Source organism: Plectropomus leopardus, chromosome 17 (assembly GCF_008729295.1).
Source record: "Plectropomus leopardus isolate mb chromosome 17, YSFRI_Pleo_2.0, whole genome shotgun sequence".
Taxonomy (NCBI): domain Eukaryota; kingdom Metazoa; phylum Chordata; class Actinopteri; order Perciformes; family Serranidae; genus Plectropomus; species Plectropomus leopardus.
The window spans coordinates 16406313-16429658 of record NC_056479.1 but is presented as its reverse complement, the minus strand read 5'-3'; the positions used below and the strand labels follow the sequence as shown (position 1 = coordinate 16429658).

The following is a 23346-nucleotide window of genomic DNA, read 5'->3' as shown; positions in this document are numbered from 1 at the left end:
TTTAATAGGTGCTAAAAAATTAACATTATTTTTTATAGTTGTTGTTGTTATTATTATTATTAGTAGCAGTGGTAGTAGTAGTATCACCTTTTCAGTATTTGACCAAATGTCTCTACTTCTGTCTACTGTTCTGTCTACTTGTCTACTGTCATGGCTACATGAGTTGGGACAGACACTGATGTAAACTGCAACGTGACTGATTGGTGGAGGCATACAACCACCAGGAGTATTAGATCTTGTTTTACATCAATGACAAGATGAGATAACCTTTATCGATCCCAAGAGGGTAAATTCAGGTGTGGTGATGACAACTTTCATGCAAACAAAATTATCATTGAGTAAATGCAATCGAAACAGTGTGGTCCACATTTATTAATTCATTGTTTTTTCCAAAATGCAAAAATTAGAATAGGAGAAACACAAACCTTTGTAAAACATAAACTAAAGAGCTGTGCCATTACGTAAAGTAGGTGTGAGCTTAAAAATTCTAAATGTATAAAAAGATTGATACTTAAATTAAAAAGAATTGAAAGTTTATCAAAAATTCAGTTGCTTTAAAGTGAATATGAAAATTGTGAAAAAATCTTTAAAAAGTAATAGAAATTTTGACATCAATAGCCTATGCACTTTTGTTCAAGGAATCCGATTTTAGGCATAATTACTACCAGTTTATATTGACATATATTATTCTGATATTCACATCTTGCACGGCACGTCCATTAACGACCCCTATCAGTCACTTTCTGGTTCCCTGACAAATCTAACCAGCATGACCACAGCGGAGGTGGAAACACCAGTGCTCTCAGTCTCGTTAAATCTTAAAAGCACAGAATATTACAAACACAGATACTCTCTAATCTTTCCTCACTACCATCCAAAATACTTTCACGTATAAAAATACAAAGACCATAGTACCGTAGCCTTCAGAGAATAATGTTGACCTCTCTCTTCCCTTACACTGATGCTAGACCTGTGCTAATATTATCACCACGACATACAGTGTCACAGAGCGGATAGGAGAGATACATCTTTGGGTTTATTTTGGGAAATGTGGTCGACACATAAAAGTTAGCTCGGGAAATAAAAACCATGATTCTTGGAGTTCCTGAATTCAGTCAAAATTTTTAAAAAATCAATATCAAAAATACTCTAGAGTAAATAAATCTTGTGTATAAATATTGGTCTACTGCTGGAGTGGTGTTTTCTGTATTTAGATTTTTGTAGCACCAATGAGCTACTTGATGCAAGGACACTTATCCATGAGAGGGGTGGCTTTTGTTATTCCAAGTGATGGTCACACACATAATGATGCTACTGTGTAAGAGCTATTGTACACATTACAATGAAAACACATCGCTCTATAAAGCAACTAATATGAGAGTCATATGGAATAAAACAACACGTGTATAATAATGAACTGTATAATGACATTTAGGGAACAGTTTTGACTTGTAAGTGCCACTAAAAAACAGTGTTGACAACTGGATCACTGCAAGACTGGACTGATGTCTGTACAGCTGCTCGATGTTCAGTTTTTCTACCACTTAACAAATCCATGTTTTCAACCACTACTGTGATTTACAGAGACCACAGTGTACAAAAAGCAGTGGATAACAATGGTACAAGCTGTCATGTAATTATCTGCACATTATAATGTACTTAAATTATGGAGGGTGAAAACAAAACACGCACAAACTTGCTGTTGCTCTTATTTGCACAGATATAACTAAAAATATCACACTGTAATATGAGTAGTTACTGTGGATTGGCTGTAGTAGGATTTATTTTGTTTCACCGGCCGGAGGAGAGGAGCCCAAGAGAGGAGACTTCGGGGAAACCTGGACAAGTTAAAAAAAAAAACAAGGTATAATTGTTGAAAACTTTGATATTATCCGTGAGTGCTGGTGAGATTTTTTAAATCACGGTGGTGGTGGTGGTTTACAACAAACTGTAAAAACAGAAATTATTGTTGGATTTTAACAGTTAACCATTAACACATAATGTGCGATGAAATTCAGGAAGCATAACAAACTCTGACCTTAAAATTGTGATTTATTCTACGTTTCTCATTTAAAATTCACCAAAAATAAACCATTTGCAGAAGACTGGTCCTGTTATAAAAAAAAAAAATCTAATGTTTTGCTCCTGCATGCATGACATAAGTGAAAACACAAAGGCTCTTTTCAACTTTAGGATTTTGTTTTCAATTTTGAACTGAGGGCTAGGGCCTATTTATGGCGGAGGGAGGGTCATGCACTTCCCAGGTCACTCAGAGGAAAAATACTTTGCTGAGCATCAAGATAAAAAATAAATAAATGAATAGAAAATTTAAAAAACACCCTAGCCACCTTCCTCTTCTAAGGAATAATGTATAGCCCCTAAGCGATTTGTGATGTTTAGTCTTTTCCATCATTGTTTGTACTAATTTGCTATTTTCTTGTACTATCACATCTTCAGTTAGTGATTCCCTGCATTACACTGAGCCTTACGTCGGCCTTACACCAAACAACGTTTTAACTGGTTTCACTGTTACTGACAAATTTCCAATGTGGGAATAAAATCACAAGAGTTATAACTGAGTTTGTGTGCTCCTGTGATCTTAAACATTAGTGTAAGGTGGTTGTAAAACTCTTGATTATTAAGGCATTTTCAAGATAATTTTTAACCAAATTTAGGGCAAATTTTTGGAGGTAAGTTGTACATATGTAGTCCCATGCAGACATAGATTTTATGTTGGAATATAGTTATTAGAGAAACTTAGGTGAATCTAAATTTTACCAGCAGATAAGTGTAAGTATAAAGCAAAAAGTTAAGTTTTAGATTCATTTGTAGGTTTAAAGATTTATAACATCAGACGTGGGCTTTTACACAGAAAGGCTGGACCAATTTTGACAAAAAGAAATAAATTTGTTGGAAGGTTTGTGGTGATTATGACCTCACACATTCAAATCTAAGACTATTTAATAACTTTTAAGACCTAATATTTATGAAACTGAATTTAGGACTTGGTTCAGGAAAATACTGCAAGATACCACCTAAAAAATCAAAAAAACTGTGCAACTAAAAACTCTGTCTTTTGGTGTATAGTAGGCATTATTGAGGACTGTAAGTGGACAAATGAGTCACCAATATCACCTTCTTCTTCTATATGACAGATTTCTCCCTGTATGATGGCTGAATGTTGGGACAAAACTTTAAGTATAAAAAAAGGCCCTTATGACACCAGTAAGTGTGCATAAGCAGTGTATCAAAGTACTCACAGGGGAAGGAGGCTTTGCAAAGTTGAGGTGAGCATACAGCAGCACAGCAATGTCGTTCTGGCTGGCCTCCAGGGCTATGGACAGAGCAGTGCTGCCATCCTTTTGGAAAAGAAAGGATAATAGTGACATAATGTTTTTGGGCAGGATTTGTCAAAATAAAACAAAAGAGCGACAGAAAAAGGAAATATATGCTTACATTGTCAGTAAGAGTGGCATCACAACCCGGCACAGACAGCAGCTGACGCACAATATCCACGTGACCGTGTTCGCAGGCACACATGAGTGCTGTGGAACCGTCATCATCTCTGATGTTGACCTGTGCCCCGCAGGACAGCAGCGCCCGCACCATGTCGCCTCGACCGTGGCTGACCGCCAGCATCAACGCCGTCTGACCGGCCTACAAACACGCATTTAAAATCTTTAAACTCTTCAACAAGCAGCTCTAACTTCAAAACTAAATCTGTCATTTAGACTGCTTTATTTCTTTTTTTTTTTAGATCAAATGTTTTTGTTCCCAGCAAAGAAGAAACAACTAATAATAGCATAGTGTCAGTGTGATATTATTATTATTATTATTATCACCCTCCTCTCCTGCCCACCCCACAACCTGGACAACTCAAAGAAGCAGAATAGTAAAAAAGAAAGAAAGATAGGAAAAAACAGCCAAAACAACAAATTTTTAGTTTAGTTCAGTCCCCCAATTTGGCTTTAATTTTCTCAGTTGCCGCATGACGAGACATAACATTCTCTTGTTTTGCATTGTGGTTGTGCGCTGTGGTTATTTCCAAGTAAATAACATTGAGGAATGCAAGACAGCATTGTGAAATGCTAAGTGTGTGAGGTGGTTTCCATCTTAAGCAATAAATCTTTTTGCTGCCGTTAAGCCAGCAAGTAATATTTGTTTGTGACACTGCGAAATCTTAATTGTGGATTGTGTATTTAAAATAAGAATTAGAGACTTACCAGGATAATCATTTAGACTGCATTTGTTTACATGCTGCATCTGACTAACTGCAGTGTAATCAGACACATCAGTGAGCTGAGTTCAGGTGTGCACGCTCGTTAAATCACCTGGGTTTGGTTGTGTGGAGGTGCAGTAAAACCTAATGAGCAGAAGGGGGCGCACCTGACTGGCCTTGGCGTTGACATCCCCTGTGCGGAGCAGCTGCAGGACGGTTTCAAGGTCACTGTCAGAGTGGAAGGCGGCCAGTGCTGTCAGCATGATGGCTGTGTAGCCTGCCTTGTTCTGCTTGTCAGCGTTACACAGGCCTGTCAGGGATATAGGGCAATCAGTGAGACAGGTGATACTACAGCAGCACAAATAGTGACAGGGATGTTTGACGTGTTGGAGACGGAAATGTTTTTGTTTGAAATCTGATGATTTAATAGAGGAAAACATTCAAGGATCTGACTCAACAAGATAAAAACTCTTTCATACATAATTTTTAATGCTTTAACCCTTTGAACCCTGAGAGAATTGGTGCGATTTCTATAGAAAATAGAAAGGGAAAAACTATTTTATTTATGTTATGTTATGTTACAAAATGTCTACGAGAGGGCCACACTGTGAAGATCTGGAAAAAACTGCAAACAACCGAGTGAAATGGAAGACATTTGTCAATGGCCTTATGCTCCATAGAGGAGGAAAGGGCTAAGTAATGTTAGAAAATTATTACAATTTTTAAGCACTTTTACCAGGTCACTTCTCTTTTTTTTAAAACTTTCTTTTTCATTTTTTTTCACTAATTTTCAGGTAATTTTCTTGTACTTTTTATAATTTTCTTGCTAATCTTTGGGTCATTTCTTTTTTCGTTGCTCATCACCTACTTCCCATGTTTTGAAAGATTTTTTTGCTTAGTGTTTAAGTAATCTGTTTTCACTTTTTTTCCAACACACAAACACACACACACACACAGAGCTCACCAGTGTCCAGCAGCAGTTTTACCACGGGGAAGTTGGAGTGGGAGACGGTGTAGTGAAGCGCTGTGTTCCCGTTGCCGTCTGCCATGTTAATCACAAACTCCAGCAGCTGAGGAGAAACTGAGGCGAAGGTGTTCATATAGGCTTTGACAACAGCCGTGTCCGCTGCTTTGTGACAGGACACGCGCAGCCACTCCTGCAGCACAGTGGTGTAGGCTGCCCTCTGAGATCAGACACAATGAGGACGATTAGAGACACGCTTGACAGACTGCTGGAGAAATGCAAGAGCGCAGGCATGCAGACTGACCGTGATAAGCACATCAAAATCAAAAATGAGAGAAGGGATTATAGGAAAACAAAACTCAGGAGAAACACACAGGAAATATGTTGTTTGCTCTTGTAGTACTTGCAAAAATGCAGAAAATGTGGGCAGAAAAGCATCTGAAAAACACTGTTTTGTGTGTGAAACAGCTTCATTCAGTGTTTTTCAGTGTTTGTTTTTGATTATCCACCAGAGTGGAAATTTGTCTTCAGCCCACCAAACATAGAAGACAACATAGTAAATAGCAGAAAAGCAGATAGCAAATAAACTCAAAGACATTGGTCATTGTTTAAATGCCCCAAACTTTTAATCAATAGAAATTCACATCAGATATGGTCCATTTATTCTGGAGAGAAAAAGACCTGATAATGCGGGCTCCTCCTGTTAAAACCCTCCTGAACAAAGAACACTGAAGGAATCCTGACCGGGAGAAACTGACTACAGTGACAGAAATGCTTCATCTTTTGTTACTGTTTTTGATTGACAGAATAAAAAAATGACATATTTTACATTTAAGGTGAATCAGCTCATGAGGAGCTGTGTTTTTCTTTTGGCTGTGTTTCTGATTGTTTTTGTTCATGTGGTTGCTTTGAAAAAAAGGACTCCAGCATTTCCTGGACAGCAGTATTGATTCTGAGTGGATAACCCTGGTTAAATAAAGTGAATTAAATGAACACCTACTGCTCCTTGCTGACTGAAGGCATTAGGTTCCCCCAGGGCTTTCTGCAGGGCATGAAGAGCTGACATCAGGCTGTCACTCAGGTCCAGTCTGACAGACAAGGAGACAACATCAGTCATTGATGCTCATGCACAAGCTTGATAGTACCAACACTTTTATACCCGACTGTCTGTCAACCATGTGTGTATTTACCTGACTTGCTTGGCAGATGCTGTGGCGGTGTCATGTGCGATGCTTTCAGCTGCTGGCTTTGGCTCTGTTTGGCTGGAGAGGGCGGTTGTTTCTGACTGGACAGTATGTCGCTGCTCAGTGGTTTTAGTGACACACAGCGATGAAGAACTGGTAACTGAGGATGTTATGGAGCTTTGCTCAGGCGTGGATTCAGTGCTTGATGACGTTGAGGTGATCTCCTGGGTGATGGCGAGTTTCTCTGAAGACTGGTCGGCAGTCTCTTTAGAGGCATCGTTTGATGAACAAGAAGGTGTTGGAGTGCAGTCAGGGGTCGTTGCTGGTGACTGGAGGGGTTTGTCTGGTAGTTTTGTGTCTGCAGTTGTGGGCTGGCTGGGACTCTGCTGTGAGTCTGGAATGACGGCTGGTGGTTTAACAGCAGTTTGTTGAGGTACACTGTTGCTTTCTGGAGGCTGGTTGGCCTTGCTGTGGGTGATTTGCTGGTGCTGGAGGGCTGACTCTGGTAGTTTTTCTCTGGCTTCATGATATTCGCTGGAGTCGCTCGCCTCATCTGAGCTTTCGCTGCTGCTGTCGTCTGATGATGTGGACTCGTAGCTGCATGACAAAAACAAGTTTGACGTTAAACAACTCCAAGTTTTTGCAACTCTCATCTGTTTCATCACTGAAAACATGAGCAGAATTTCTGCTCTATAACTTTGACAGTATAATTAACCCCTTCCAATCTCCAGGTTGTCAAATAACAACACTTTGTCTCACGTCTCTGTATCTGATAGCGAAGCAAAGGGCACACTTTAGTGAATCTATGTGTTGCACAGCTGAAATATAATGTAACCTTTGATTATTATTGTGAAATGATTGTGGTTTGGTTTAGGCAACAAAACTACTTGGTGAGGTTTGGAAAGATCATGGTTTGTGTGAAAATAATTACTTTTGTGAGTGTGCATACAGAAATTAATACATTAATTTACAAGTTACATTAATCTGCAAAAAGATCACTAAAAGGTGACAAAAAATGACCTAAATACTAGCACTGTTGCATATTTCAGGTAATTTTCTTTTAGCTTTTTATTATTTTCTTGCTAATTTTTGGGTCATTTCTTGTTAAGTGCTCATGGCCTTCTTTCTGTGTTTTTTTTTTAAGAAATCAAGCTAAATTGCTCAGGTTTCAAAGGGTTAAAACAATAGTTACTTATAGTTTCACATGGAACATAGGTACGTAAATAATGTAACTTAACGTTAAAACGTTGCAGAGTGAAAGTCTAGTTTTGTTTGACCCATCCACCTCTCTTCCTCCTGCCCTATATGGACTTTTTCACTCTTTATACTGTCATTTTCTCTCACTGTAAAGTATTGCAGCATATGGGTTTACATCGGAGTTAGCCGAAAGCCCAGTGTGTCTCATACAAATGCCAAAGGGTGACAAAGCGGAGTTCTCTCAGATGAACTTGGAATGAGGATGGACTGGTATACTCTTGGGGTGGGTATACTGGATCAGTGGGTGAAAATAACAGACACCTACCCTCCGTTGACTCCAATGAACTGTAGGTTCTTCTTTGTGAAGGGAGATCCTGGTTCACCCTCTGCTTTCCGCTTCATGATGGACCTCAGAGAAGACTGAGGTGATGAGGCTGAAAAAGATATCCGTGAGAATTCAGAGTGGGACATTGACGTGGTTAGAACAGAGTTAGAATGATGGTCAAAGCGTGTTTCAAACAGAGTTCAGTCCAGTTACCTTTTTGAGGGCCTTCTTGTGACTGGACGGCCTCTGTGGATGTATGCAGGTGTGTATCTTCCTCTTTCGAATGCAACAAACCAATCTGATTACCAGGCGTGACTACAGCAATGGCAGGACTAGCTACAGGTACAGAAGTGGACAACTCGCTCTTGAGGACATCCCGCACCTGCTTGGAGCTGACTGCAATCGGCAGTTCAACTGGAACATCTGTGAGACAGAAAGAAGACATTAACTTTTCCACCTAAAGTAATCAAAACAAAAAATAAAAGCATTTTTCACAAGTTGTCAACACAAGTTTATATACGTCATGTTGTCAGTTCACTAGTTACACTTGTATAATCTAATGCTATCCAATATTCCACCTTTGTAATCTTAATATTTAGTGTCAAAAACCTTCAGCTTGTCCTCTGTGGTGATCCTCCACGACTCCAGCAGCTGGTTGAAGCGTCGGGGAGCTGCAAGTCTCTGCTCGGAGCAGTGTGCCCACCTCCACCACAGTGGGCTGCTCCAGTGTGTACACCTGGATTCCCACAGTTCTCTGTTCCCTCTGTTGCGGCAGCTGTGTGAAGCTGACCAGAGTGTGCAGGCTGCAGCTTTGTGGCTCCTGCCAACCCATGCTGGTAGCCATGACTGGATGCTCCGCCTGAGGGGCCTTCTGGACTGCTGCAGCCTGCTGCTGCACATCCTGCAGCTCCTGCACCGTCCTCTTTAGTTGGCCCTCAAGCTGACCCACCTGATTCCTCAGAGCCTCTGTCTCTGGCAGCAGCCCCAGATCCTCCTCTCGAACCCCAACTCCCACCTGACGACTGCCCCTCAAGTCCTCTGGTCCCACACCGATGGTGCGCAGTTCCCTCTTTGCATCTGGTCGCGCTCCACCCACAATCACAGTGTCCTCAATCTCACACCCTGAATCTTGAAGCTTGGAGCCCTCGGGCGTGGTGGGAGACAGTGACCCTGCTGGTTTATTGCTGCTCTTAGCTCCAGCGCTCACCTCTTCTTCGGGGATGTCGATATACAGCTCTCCTCGGGAACGACCTCGGTTGAATCCCAGACTGTGACCCAGGAACTTCTGGCTCTTCAGCTGGACGCTGAGCTGCCGTTTCTCCTCCTGCAGCACAGAGATTTTGACCTGCAGCACAGGGATGGTCTTCACCTGCTCCTCGAGCTCCCTTATCTTCCTGAGGGCTGCAGCCATCTGCTCCCTGACGTGCTGCAGGTGGGCTGGTGTTGGGGTAACTGGGGTGGACAGGCCAGAACTCATTGGGGTGAAGGATCCACCTCCACCATGGGCTCGGTTGAAGCTGTGTGCACTGCTGAGAGAGGTGTTAGAGCCTGCTACGCTGCTGTGCATGCTGCCCAGGTTGGAGAATCTTCGTCCCTCTTTCTCCTCCTCCAGCTTCCTTCGTGCATCCAACAGGGTCTTCTCCACCCTGGCAGTGTTGAAGCTGGGTCTCTGCGACGTGTGATAGCCCGGGGCACAGTAGGAGAAGGAGGAGTGTCGGCTGTCCATGCTGGTATTGGAGCACAGCGACTCTGTGGAGGTCCACCAGGAGCCGGTGTAGCCATAACCACGGGGCAGGGAGCCATAACGCGGCCGGCGTTGGATAGGCACCTTCTTGATAGTGTTCCCTTTCTCTATGTCATTAACATATTTGAGGAAGTCTAGGTCCAGACGGTAGCCATAGGGGGTCTCCACAGAGTAGGGTGCCTCCTGTTCTTTGCCGTGCAGCGAAGGGGGAGCAGGTGGGTTGAGTTTCCCTAAGGGGGAAGGAAATCAACATAAACAAACGGAAATCTGCGTCTAATCTTGGGCTCAGACATCAGAAAAAAAAGCATTAACTTTGGGCTGCTGTGTATTTATGTATGTACTCTGAAACAATCAGCAAATTAGACACAAAGTAGAATGTTACAGTTACTATAACCTGACCGTGTAAAGTGTGCAAAAGTGTTCAATTTCTTAGAAGCTTATTAACAAAACATATTATCTTTAAATTACTTTATTTTTCTGTGGAGTAATAATATAATAAATAAATAGGTGCTGCACCTGGGAAGCCGGGGTCCATATGCAGCACCTGAGCCATAATGAGCCTGTGGCTGCTCCTCAAACAGTCACCCACAAACTCTCACCTGTGAAGAGACAGACACATGTTGAATTTATAACAGACCACACCAAGTATCTTCAAAAGAACAAGATTTGCTTTTCTGGAAGTAATAACACAGGGGTGAAAGGAATAATACATGCTTGTGTCTTCTTTACAGACACAACTGTGTTTTTTATATGGACATCTTACAAATACACCAGATATTTTGACTCGTCATGGTATGAAAAGCACATGTGTTACTACCAACACAAAGGATGGCTTTGTATTATTCAATTATTTTAGTGAGAGTGACAGTAGCCATGTATGCACATTACCAGGACCCTAAAATCAAAACAGCTGAATGGAAATCAGCAAACATTAATTCTATTATTCAAACCTGTGTTGTTCCTAATGTGACGAGTCAAATGTCTTCCACAAAAAATGCATTTGGACTACATAGATGTGAATACTCATAACACATGTGGTTTGGATTCTGGCAGTAAATGATTTAAGCGATATCACACACGAGCAAGTGCTGTTGTTGAGAATATCAGCACAGCTGTGATTCAATCATAGGCATAAGGCCACTTTATATACAACAGATCTACATGCGCCATTTATTAGTGAACAGCAGAGGGGTGGGCTCAAGTCACAAGATTTGTACTCGAGTTAAACTTTAGTCACAAATTTGATACCTTTATCCTCGACAAAAGTCAAAAAGATGCGCAAAATGACTTGGACTTGTCAGATTTTACAGTGCAAGGTGAGTGATACATGCATAATCAAAAGTCTGAGCTGAGTGCTGTTATATTTCATATCAGCACTCAGGGAAGGAATCGTCCAGTCAAAACACCTGATCAAAACTAACTGTTGAATCATGCTCTTTTCGAACACAGTTGGGTTTTATTTTTGTGTAATCTTAGTGTTTCTTCACCCTCCTGCTACATGGTCTAATTTTATCTGTTCATTTTTGGGAGCATAGTGGGTCACAGTCGACAGTGTGTTTGTTTCTGTTCTTAGCGTTCAGAGAAGAGGAGTTACAGAGGAAAGTTTCCTGGCAGCTAACTCCAGGACAGAGGTTTGAGACTGCCAGTTACAACCTTATTAGGAATCATCCGTGCACGCTAACTTCGCCTCTCAATTTAGGGTTTACACTCTCTCTTCTTTCTCTCCCTCACTTTCTTCACATCTCTCCCCTCCTGGGTCGTCTCTTATTTGTCTTCTTTTTGTGTTTTTCTGGTTTCTCTCTCTCAACGTCAGCTGACGATCAGGAGGTTTCAGCTGGTCACTGGCTCCCTCATTCCCTCTACATTCACTTGTTCAGTACTTCAACACAGAAAGCACAGTCAACTGCTGAGAACTTTGGTACATTTTTCTCACCAAAGCCAATATGTTTTGACTCTGTATGAACAAAAAAATGTGTTTTCTCCTCCCACGGAAAAAACACAGTGCAAGCAACAACAGAGCCCACAACTCCAATGTCTCTAACTTTGTGTCTACTTGGAAAAGATTAACTTTCTAGGTCATCACTTTGTGGGAACTGGGGATGTAATGTTTAAGCCATCCACAGCATTACCCAGTCGAACATCGTTATATTACTTTAGACTTAAAGCAGTTAAGATCAGAAGTTTGGACTGCAAACTACCACTTTGTTTTTGTAAGGGTGTGCTCAGTTCACTTCACTTTTAAGGCTGCTTCTTCTCTTTCTCCAGCAAAAACGGAGTCTCTCCTCACTAAGTCGAACTCTCTCTCTCTCTCTCGTGCTATCTTGTGACCTTAGTCAGTGCTTGCTCGTTTGTGAAAAGTAGGGCACTTGGAAACGCTGACTATATTGACTTGGTATTTTTGAAGTCCTTTAGTCAGTTTAATGTCCTGGTGCGATTCCCCTTATCTGTGCCCCTTCATCACCCTCTCATACCAAGACTGGGACATGGAAGTACTGTATACATGCAGATACAGACTCATTTTGACATCGACATACTGGCTACTGTGATAAGAAAAGATTAACAGGGCACTGACAAGCCAAATATATTTCAACTTACAGCTGAGGAATTCATCAGATGCCCTACATGTCAGTATTAAAGGGACAGTTCACACCACAATAAAAAAATAACATTTTTTCCCTGACCTGTAGTGCTTTTTATCCATCCGGATTGTTTTGGTGTGAGTTGCAGAGATTTGGAGATATTGGCCCGAGAGATGTCTGTCTCCTCTTAAATTTAATGTAGCTAGATGGCACTCGGCTTATGGTGCTCAAAACGCCAAAAAATACATCTGAAAAACTCAACATCAGTGTCTCTTTCCAGAAATAATGACCTGGCAGTGTTTCCTACACAATTACAATCTATGTGTGGTTGATGGAGCTTCCGTTTTTTGGGTTTTTTTTAAATCATGCTTTCCACTCTCTCTTTTTTTTTTCGGGTCCGTGAATGCAGTGCAGGCAGAAATGACCATGAGTTACTTTTTATCTCAGCAGCAGTTTGATGAGTTTGAGTTGCAAGGTGGATAATAGATCTGTCAAACTGGTTAGAGCTGATCAGATCTATGGATGAGAGGAGCAGCTGCTGCAGACGTTTAGACCCAATGAACAGGTTTCACTTTCAATGATTTTGTTCTGCTCTACTTGTGCGATGGGGATGCTCTGCTCTCAGAGAGTGTGGTACAATCAATAACTAAACAGTATATATATTTCATTAGTGCTCCTAATGAATGGTCAAGCTCCAAAAATATAAAATCAATATGTGTCAGCAGATGTTTTAATCCTGGCAGGCTGGCACAAATAAATAAAGGTGTGGGAAATCCTGCCCAGTTAACATCAATAGTAAACATAATCCACAGAAATTGTTGAGAGCAGTTTCTTGTAAGAACTATTTTCTTTCTACCAAACTACATCTGCTCACTCACCACTGAGCTAGCTACTGCTACAGCTCAGCCGAGGAGGACACCATTAATGTTTACATCTCTTGCTTTCATGAGCATGCGTCTCTCGTCCATGAGTAGATGCACGCTTCCTTCTGTGTGGTTGGTGGGTGTAGTTCACTAGAAAGATAATAGTTCCTACATGAAACTGCTCATATCATGGTCTGTGGATTATCTTGAGTCAGGGGGTCATGATTTCTGGAAAGAAACATTTCAGTTTTTCAAATATTTTTTTTGTAACTTTGAGCACCACAAGTCGAGTGCAATCTACGCCGGAAATCTCCATCACTCAGCAGCTCACACCAAAACAATCGAGATTCATAAATAGCTCTGCGTGTAAGAGGAAAAATATGTATTTTTGAGTTTGGCATGAACTACCCCTTTAAGGCTTTCCTTTATGAGATTTGTAGAGAAAAACTTAAGGATGGGAGCATACACGCACAAAAAACAAAACAAGTTATGATACAAAATAAGAATTACAGGCATCTGAAGCGAGCCAGCGTAAGTGTCTTTTTATCTCCAGTATGCCATGAAAGTGCTGGACTGATTATGTGCTGCATGTTGTACAGTGCGGTCAGGGTTTGCCTACATGTGTGAGAAAGTGAGAGCAGGACAGAGAGACGGGGAGTGGTTGGGAGTAGGCAAGTATGACTGTGTGTGTGAGAAACTGAGTGTGTGTACAGGAGGGTGGAGGAAAGCGTTGACAGGGGACAGTTGATGAGATATAATTAGAATCAACCAAACATCCCAGCCCAGCAGACAAGACGGCCGACACTGTCCACTGGATTCCTCTTTGAATGCAGTCCTTCGACTTCTTCAAATCATATGAACTCAAAGTATTCTCTGCTTTAAAACGTGTCTCTCTTCTGCGGGTGCCATTCCTCCGACATCGCCCCCTCAAAAACACCCACACCACCAGGCCTCCACATCTGCCTCTCTGACAGTGGCTCATTGGGTGTTTCAGATGTGTTAGCATGTGTGTACACACTATGAGTGTGTGTTTGGCTCGGGTGGAGTGGTTGACCTTCCTCCCTCTCTCTCAACTCTCAAACAGAGTTCCTTTGAGATGACATCTGAACAGAAACCAGTGTGCGCCCTTCCCCAGCATCACACAGCCATTCTTCAGACGACTTTTCCCCCGGCCAGCTTCATCTAGGACAAAATGCCTTGCCTCCATTACACCCCCCTCTACCTCCCCATACAGCTGCATACCATACTAACGGAAGTTAACATTGCTTGGTGTACTCCCTCCATTCCCCGCTATTAAGATTAAGACCCTCAGGGGGGTAAGATGCAGGTCACCGAGCACAAATTACATGTCTGCGGCATCTCCTGTAAGATGTCACGCGAATAACTGCATCAAATTGTAACGTCTGTGACCTCTCACAGTGGCGTTTGTTTTTGTGCAGCTTCAGGTTTATTCATTTACGACCAAAGTCTTTCTGGAGGATTAAAAACTGGGTTTGATTTACAGCATGTGTATAGATTCTTGTGCCTTAGCTGTTTCAAAGGATTGGGACCACCCTGAAAAGTAATTTAAGATTCCAGGCTTCATTTCGAGGTCAGCTCTCTCAAGTTTATCCAACTCATTGCTTCCACTCATTGAGTCACCTTATTATTATTGCCATTGCAAAGGATTAGAGTATTGCAAAGTCAGAAATACCACTCTTCCCACCACCCAGAGAAGATCTTTATGGATTTTTCCACTGCCTTACTGACTCTCACAGCCTTTGGTGATTACTATTCTGCTCGAGCTCGGGAATGGTTTGTGAATTAGGAAAAGAGGGATTTATTTTCCGCTTCATACCAGCTGCTTGCGCTGCGAGGACGGGATCTCTCCTCCCCAGGCTGCTTGCTCTCCCTTCCTTTTCTTGCGCTCTAACAGTCAGCACCTGTGGGAAACAAGAATGAAAAACCTTTGGCGGTCACGGCTTTTGACTGTAGCAGCTCATAGCCCAGACTGCATGATAATAAAAGGATAGATCCAGACAAGTAGTCATCATGTTAGTTAAACTCCATTAAAGGTGTGTAGCTCTGTTGACGCAGCGATAAAAACAGACAGGTTACAAAAAAGTGGCCTCCACGAGACTATAAACACAGGTTGCAACGCCAGAAAAAAACGCTCCAAAACATTCCAGTGGTTTTGACTGACACGCCGGATGTGAACAATATACCCCCATGAAATGACAATCACTCTCTGACCTCCTTGTTGTGCAGCCTGGGTGAAGCCTGAGCCATGCATAGAAGCTTTCTAGAAACACTTTTTCCCCACCCCATTCCTCTCTCTCTTTCTCTCTCTCCAATTCAAGGTTCTCTAATCAATTCAAGGCTAGGAGCCTCCCTGACATGTGATTGGGCAATGTTTTCTGTTTTCTTGCCTTCGCGACTCCCAAATCCACGGGCACACACACCCAGTTTTTGTGGGAACAGCCCGTCATCTGCACAGATCACCTTAAAGCCAGACCGATTTCATGAGCCTTTTAATGCGTTTCCTTCATGGGCAACTTGAAGCTGTAACTTCTGCGTGCGTGTCCACCAGATAAGCTGCATGACTGTGTCTGCTGATTCTCATACATTCTGCTCCGGCTGCTCAAGACTCAGGCTGCTGTGCGAGTGTGGTCGACATTTTGTCGGGGGGGTCTCGCAGCCTCAAAAATACACTTATGGGTGACCTTTACATAATATGATAACAAGATTAGCTGTTGTTCAGTCCATTGTTTCATACTGTTGTCATGCCAATACCAGAGAGGGTGGAGGGGCAGGGAGAGAAACAGACCTTTTAGACTGGAACGACAGCCAAATCACAAAGAGCCATTCATTCAGCCCCTGGTTCCACAGCTGGTTCTAATATAAAGCAAGGAGGGGCATCTCAGAGAGAGAGAGACAGAGGGAAACGGTGTGTGTATGAGTGTGTGGTGAGGAAATTTGCCTCAAAACAAACAAACAGTTGATGAAGTGCTGTTATGGACCCACACACTGACAGGAACGGAAAGGACTGAGTGACTGATATCTAAAAACGCCCGAGGCTCCAGAAATGCGCTGCTAATTGTCTCAGATAACACAAAATTATGAATGCATCTCTAGTTGATTATAGAAACGCATATATCATTGCCAAAAACTGCTCTCAAAGCGTACAATTGAAGACTATGTGAACTATGTGGTTGCCTGTGTAAGATAAATACCAAACGCTATAGGAGACAACTTGAACTCCCATCGACTCCCACACAGCACAGATGAAAACACACAGATCTCCCCAAACTGTCCGCGGTCTGAAGACTCCCACAGATCAACAAACACAGCTGTAGCCCTTAAGTTGATTTATTCAGGTTAGGGCATGGATGATACGAGCGCCAAGTGATTTAGATGTTTTTAATTCGTCAGTGTTTGTAATGATAAATCCTACAGTGTGGTGATAAATTTCTGATTTATTTTCCTTTTATTAAGTAGCAACATTTTGAAAACAGATGATAAAATGCACCATTTTTTAAGTCAGTTTAGCGCAGAAAGGCTCTCAGTTGATCACTGCTTTGCAACTGCATGTGCCACTTTGGTCATACCAAGCTAATTGGTGTGGCAAAACAGATATGTGGCAATAGTCTGAGGTCTGATGAAGAAAGGGTTACAGGAAAAGGGAGCTCCATCTTTCTATTCCCAAAGGATCCAGAAACAACCCAGTCACTTCCTCCCAGCCCAGGAGAAAGAGTAACAAGGGGAGTGAGCGTACATTTTAAAAAAAAGGAGAAGGGGTAAGTTGGAGAGAAAGCAGAGGAGTGGTACAGTATGTGAGGGAAGAGAAAAGATTGAGAATGTGAGGAAAGAAGGGCAAAACTGCAGGAGGAGGGGGGAAGAAAAAAAGAAATGCTGCTGAGAGTTTTAGATGGAAACTTCTCGAATGAGAAGACCATGACTGTTCTCAGATTTGGACTCCACCAGTATGAATCACTGCAAATCCTGCTGCTGACATCGAGTGTAGCCTGCTGCTGTTAACGCAGGAAGAACATCAGAAAGATAATATAAGCGGCGAGGACTCCTCACAATGAGTATAAACAGTTTCAAAGGACCTTTTCTCATAATCTTAAATGGCTCCGCCTAGAAGATTACCATCACTGGTGCATTCCACCCCTAAAAATAGGCCGACAATAGAGAATCCCTATGAGAAGCTGCACTTTGTCTAGCTAAATAAAGCCGATTGTTGTTCAGAGGTTTTACTTCTTGGAGTAAAAAGGCCACAAAGACCTTAATATAGACACAGAGAAGAGCTTTAAATGTTACACAAAGATCACAACAGGAGACATGCTTGTTGATCTATCTCTTAAGACTTCTTTGTCCTCCTCCTCATGCTGCAGCACAGATGGCTTCATTCAGCCAAATGGTCCGGCATGAATAATAAATCAGAAAAAAAATTACAACAAATCTCTACCCTAAACAGCTAAAGAATCCTTAATGTAGACGCAACAACAGTCGTTTGTCACAGAGTATGATGTGGCTGAACGGTGTACGTCACTGCTTGACAGACAGGGCCTTCGCCATGTGTAACGGGGCCCGATGATCTCATATCAACATGGCAACACAGTGTGCTCTTGTGCTGCTGGCTGACATGTGGTTTTTTGACTAATTTGGGCTTTTAAACTCAGGACAGTGAAATCATAGCCCAGTGGGACGTCCCCTCCAGGATTCTTTGCCCTTTAGCAAAAAGCCCTGTTTTCTACATTAAGGGGCGGTGGTATGGAGGAGCAGACGGCGCTGGGCTGAGCAGTCTGGTGCTAGCTAGAGTACGGCCAAGGGGAGGGGCTGGCCAGCTCCCATTACTCCTGGAACAGGAGCAGAGTAAACACCCGCCAGTCTGCTATTGGTCATTGTGCTGACCTCCAACAGGAAACTGAGCAAGGGTGGAGTTGAGCGGCAAGGAGCGGCACCGGAAAAAAAAGACAAAAAAAAAAGGGCATTTGGGAGAAAATTCCTGTGCAGTTGTGGAGGTGGGGATTAAGAATGATGCCGAGCAGAGAGGCCAGAGCGCTACACTGCTTCGAAGGAACGGCAGGGTCTGAAGGGGAGGACGACGAAGTCCAGATGGCAGTAAGATGGGCGGTGGAGAGCCGGTCAGAGCAGTGTTGGGGTTAAAAGCTCAGGCCAGAGTGTGTTGTTGTAGAGTCGACAGCACAACAGAGCAGAGGAAGTGACCTTACTGCAGCGGTGATGTATTTAAGTGATTTCCTCTCTGGGATATAATCAATTACTTCCTGATTCAATGAGAGCTGTTGATCAAGAGATAATAAAACAGCCACATAAACATTCACTGCACTGACTATTCCAACATGTTTATGTACTTTGCTGGCCAGAAAAGTCCATCTTGCTTTTCTGAGTGATTAATGTATTAAAGGAGATCAAGATGGATTATTTATGCAGATAATCACGGTCCGAGTACCTCAAAAGCCAGATTAGACCATATGTTCACTGTAAAGTTAACACACGGGCTGCCCCAATCAATATAGTTAAGTAGGAACATTAACCCTTTCTGCCTCAAACAAATCAGACTGATGGAGCATCTGCAATACTGGACTGCATGTTTATCCCTGCTTTATAAACTAATCAACCTCTAATGCAATTAACAACTTTGGGTTTATTCATATGATAAATGATGGTGATGTGATGGTGTGCAAAACAGACCGACATATGCTGCTTTGAAAGGTGGGAAACGTACGTACATACAGATACAAAAAAAAAGAAAAACACAACTTGACTGCATTTTTGTTCACTGAAAATATGACTGTTAACAATATTATAGATCCTAACATTCCTTATTTTGAAGAGATGAAAATGAATTTTCGGTAAGCATTGTTTCAGGGGGTCTAAAGGTATCCAAAACTTCAACTTAATAGTTTTAAAGACCTTTTTATTATAATTTTTGACAAAATTTAAAACAAATCTTTTTCTTGGTAAACTAAGCAATTGACTTGAAGATCTCCGCGTTAATTAAGATTCTCTTAATTCATTTGCATTTATATTTTGCAGATGCACATATTCCATATATTTCCATTTCTATTACTACACATTATTTTCTATAATCTGTGTTATATATTGTAGCATAATGCACACTTTTTTCTTCTTATTTCTATTTTCTTAGAATTTCTCTACGTCTGTAAGCAGTAAGACTGCAACTGTAAAATCCTCCAGTTTTCCCCAGGATCAATAAAGTATTGTGAATCAGAATCATAACACACTGCAGGTAGGTATAAAGGTAAGAGGTTTATATGTGCAAAGGTATTTTTATGTAGAAATATGGTGATTGGAGTGAGTTAGAATAATGTACATTTGGCCAATAAGTAAGTGCAAGCATAAAATAAAAAGACTAGTATCACGTTTAGAGGTAGACCACACAAATTGAACTTTAAGACATTTTTAATAACTTTTAAGACACTAATTTAAGACATTTAAGACTTTTTAAGTACCGGCAGACACTCAGTATTTTAACAAAGCAGTTCATTCATCAGATGGCAAAACTGTCTGGAAAAGCTTATCAGAGGTAGACCCCGGACAGGGACAGACAATCTCATGCAGGTTCATGGTGTAATTTCATTAGCCTTCCACTAAACCATTTAAATACCCGGCGTGTGGCCCAGAGTTTATAACCCTGCATTCCTCAACAGCACCCCTGGGTCCAAAAGCTGTAATGAGACAATCACATTCCAGCTCAGTTAAAAAAAAAAAAGACAAACTGCTGAAGGAAACTCCAGCTGCACTCAAACCTAACCAGAGAATCCAAGGTGGAGACAGGGGGACTCCCAGGGGTCTCCGATGGGATTCCTGGGGGGTTCCCAGACACACGAGGAAGAGTCACATTTCACCATTGTTACACTCACTATATCTCAAAACAATCAGGAAATATTTAGTTGCCAGTGAATTAGGTACACCTGGCTAAAACTACCACACGATCTTTACAGTAAACTCAATATTAGCCTAAATATTGAGTGTGACGACTGAATGACATTTGAGTGCCATGCAGCTGCTTCAGTCTTCTGCTGCTAGGTGATTTAATACAGCCAGCAGCCCATTACACAACAGCAGGACAGTGGTGTATTGTATGATGCAGTGTAACAGGCTGATGACTACACCCCCACATCCTGCCAACTTCTGCATGTCCTTCATCAGAACAACATCTGATGTGTTTACTGAAGAATCAGGACAGTCCACTACACATATCATGAGACATTAGGGCTTGGCGATATGGCGGAAATGAAATGTCACCATATTTTTTTTTTTTTACCAAATACCTCAATATCAATGTTGCCACGATATTAAAGGGTTGAATGGTGGTGTTTTCACTAAATATTTACACAATAGAGGACCCCAGAGATGACGCTTTTCTGTGGGCCAATACTATATTTTGGCAATTTTGTCAAGAATCTTTTTCCATAATAAAAATTATTAACATTGCAATTACAAATTAAACTTCTGATAGCCTAGTAAAATAATTGAATAAACTTTTTCAGTCCACTAGATACATTTTGCTGCACTAAAAATGACTGAAGAGGGAAACAAATCGCAATACATATTGCTAAATACGTTATGGCAACACTCAGCTTATCGCAAAACATTTAAATCCCAATATCATATGTGACTGAAGTACTGTAGTTATATTGTATAGCGGGGCCTCTGATTCCCAACCCTGATGGGGTAAAGGCAAACAGCTACAACAGTCTGATAGGTTAAGAAAATTATGCCACTTTACTGTAATACAGCCTTTAAAACCAGGAAAAGACAACACCTACCTTATATATCCAAAATCTAAGATATCACAATATCGACATGATTATCTAGGAACTGCCAGTCAAAGAATATGTGGTGATTTCAGTATATTGTACAATTATTATTATTATTATTATTATTATTATTATTATTATTATTATTATCATCATTGTTATTATTATTATTATTATTATTATTATTATTATTTTATTATTAAAACCATTTACAATGATCCCTTAGGGAACGAAAATATATTTTTTTCTTTTTTTGAACAAAAGCTTTATTATAATTTTATGACTAAAAATGACCTTTTTAAACGGAAGTAGCTCTATGTAAAAAGTCTGACCGGCATCGCTGCATCCCTGTAATTTATCTAATAAGCACAAAATGTGGTTAAATGTTGTTGCAAGTGGTTTTACACTCCTCCTGTCTAGTTGACATACAACAACTCCATCCATCCTCATCCATCTTCTGAGTATACAAACTCCCCTCAGTGACCACTGGCCGGCTACAGGCGGCGAGACGAGCAAATTTGAGGGCAAGAAGCGGCAACGAAAAGCTGACGAACATCTGGAAGTAATGAAAACTTGCAGAATGCACAGACCCACCCTCTCCCCCGAGTCTTCAGTCTTCACTGAGCTCTTTTTTGTAATGAAATTTCCAAAAAATGGTTAGAGAGTTGCTAAAGATCATGTGTGAGGCATGAGAAATGTTTCCTAATTAAGGGCAAACAGAAACAAACACTCAAATGTGTTGCTCCTTTAGAAATGACGTGTGCACGGTGGGAAAGATTTGGCAATGCAACATACAGTAAGCTCGCTGCAACAAACTCCTGCTTGAATCACTGTGGACAAAAGTTGAGGTCGCGTGGCAAAATCCCTTCACTATGAGCCCTCGGCGAAAACAATACAGACAGTACATGGTGCATATGGCAGGGACACTGTATAGAAAATGCATAGCTTTTGTAGGCATTTTTCCTGTAGCTTATTATAACAATCAAGCCAAAATGAAATGTCATTGCGACGCACACTCGCATTTCAGTTTCCAAGACTCATTTTAAGTTCACAGAGGAATACTGTTATTATTATGATATTATAGGGATTTTTCCGTTGACGGCACTTCTCGCCTTCCTGCAGCCTGAGTTAGCCCCCAATGATGCTCTGAACAAAAAAGGCACGCCACCGTGAGACTCCGTTAACTCAAAAGATGAATAAATACTCCTGTAAAATTATGAAACCAAATTGGTCCGAGTAGCAGTTAGTAATATAACTGAAGCTTGGGTGTTTTTTTTTTTTTTTTTTTTTGGAAGATAAAGGACCCGTTACTTCGCACAGAGAGGACCGGGAGAATGGGCAGGACCGACGCTTCACAAAAGAAGTCACACTCACAAGGAGGCGCCTCGTCTGGAGCGCTTTAAAATAACAGTCTGACAAAGAGAAGCTGAGACCATTTTCAAACAGAGGAAATGTAACTTGTAGGCTGCTCTTACCTGCCCTCTGGAAATCCTTTCAGCCGCCTCGGCCCAGGAGCGCTCACTGACAGAGAGACAAAAACACCGCAGCCAAGATGCTCCGCGCCCCCTCCCGCTCCTCTTAAAGGGCCAGCGGCCACGAGGCCGAGCAGCGAGCTCACCCAACATCTCACAGGAGGCCCCGGACATCTCAGTGGCCTTCATTTTTCCTCCATGGACCTTAAAAGGGGACTTAAATATATAAATAAAGATAAACACCTCCTCCACAAACACTTTAGTGATTTTAAAGTAGGTGTTGAAAAATATTTGTTTTTTTAGGGCAGATACTGATATCAGTAATGAGATCGATAACCCATATGCATTTATCATACAAAATTAAAATATTTGTCAAATTTTAGAATTTGGAATATAACAAACTCCAACATAAAACTTTGTTTGAATGCTTTTAGCAAATGTTTAATCAAAACAGAAATTTTCCACATCATGGAGCTACAGCAAGTTCCCTGCAACTTTTTTAAAAAAAATAAAGTTTAGTGAATAATTTACAAAAAAATGAATGAATAAAAAGAACTACCTGAGGTTTTACAATGTAAAAGTTCCTCCCATGCTGGGGAGGATGTGTGCACTGATTATATTTAGTTTCAAAAATCATAAAAGTGGGGTTAATTTGAGATTATCTAGTTATCTAGTCTAGAGATTATCTAACATAACGTGCAAGTATCATAAATGAGTTAGCTACAGAACTTATTTTCTGCAATAATCCAAAATCTTAAGGGGTTTTAATGAAGGAACCAGAGTTACACCACCTTCTGGTCTTCAGTCTAAAAAAAACATCATCCCAAGAGCACTCTATGGATATCAAAGAACTTCAGGAAGGATATGCCAGATCCTCATAACACTTTAAGATGTCAAGGTTTTCCAAGAACTTTCAAGGTCCATTACGGATCTTTCAAGACTACCACAGACATAATGCAAGTACAGTGACCTTTCCAGGAAGTACACGAACTTCAAGGTACCAGGAAGG

General features: G+C 41.3%; 1 protein-coding gene across 3 annotated transcripts; it reads right to left on the bottom strand.

Moving 5' to 3' along the window:
• Window positions 1-352: 352 nt before the first annotated feature.
• kank2 (KN motif and ankyrin repeat domains 2) lies at window positions 353-22488 on the bottom strand. Of its 3 annotated transcripts, none has more exons than XM_042505076.1 (13): window positions 22341-22487; window positions 14913-14997; window positions 10150-10232; window positions 8499-9863; window positions 8103-8312; window positions 7890-7998; window positions 6374-6964; window positions 6184-6271; window positions 5184-5403; window positions 4387-4529; window positions 3457-3657; window positions 3261-3359; window positions 353-1838 (listed from the first exon to the last, which is right to left on the bottom strand). In XM_042505076.1, exons 3-13 carry the CDS (start codon window positions 10184-10186, stop codon window positions 1782-1784), a joined length of 3120 nt encoding a protein of 1039 aa, XP_042361010.1. In that variant the 5' UTR covers window positions 10187-10232; window positions 14913-14997; window positions 22341-22487; the 3' UTR covers window positions 353-1781. The 3 variants fall into 3 exon arrangements, with proteins under 3 accessions (XP_042361010.1, XP_042361011.1, XP_042361012.1); XM_042505077.1 differs by lacking the exon at window positions 22341-22487 and adding an exon at window positions 15308-15329; XM_042505078.1 differs by lacking the exon at window positions 14913-14997 and having other exon boundaries at window positions 22341-22488.
• Between the last annotated feature and the right edge of the window lie 858 nt (window positions 22489-23346).

Excerpts from the sequence above, each read along its gene's own strand:
- kank2 (XM_042505078.1), bottom strand. The coding sequence starts at position 10,186 with ATGGCTCAGGTGCTGCATATGGACCCCGGCTTCCCAG. Across the intron at positions 4,530-5,183 it reads AAAACTGCTGCTGGACACTG|GCCTGTGTAACGCTGACAAG; the intron begins GTGAGCTCTGTG and ends TATCCCTGACAG. Across the intron at positions 1,839-3,260 it reads TTGCAAAGCCTCCTTCCCCT|GTTTCCCCGAAGTCTCCTCT; the intron begins GTGAGTACTTTG and ends TAACTTGTCCAG.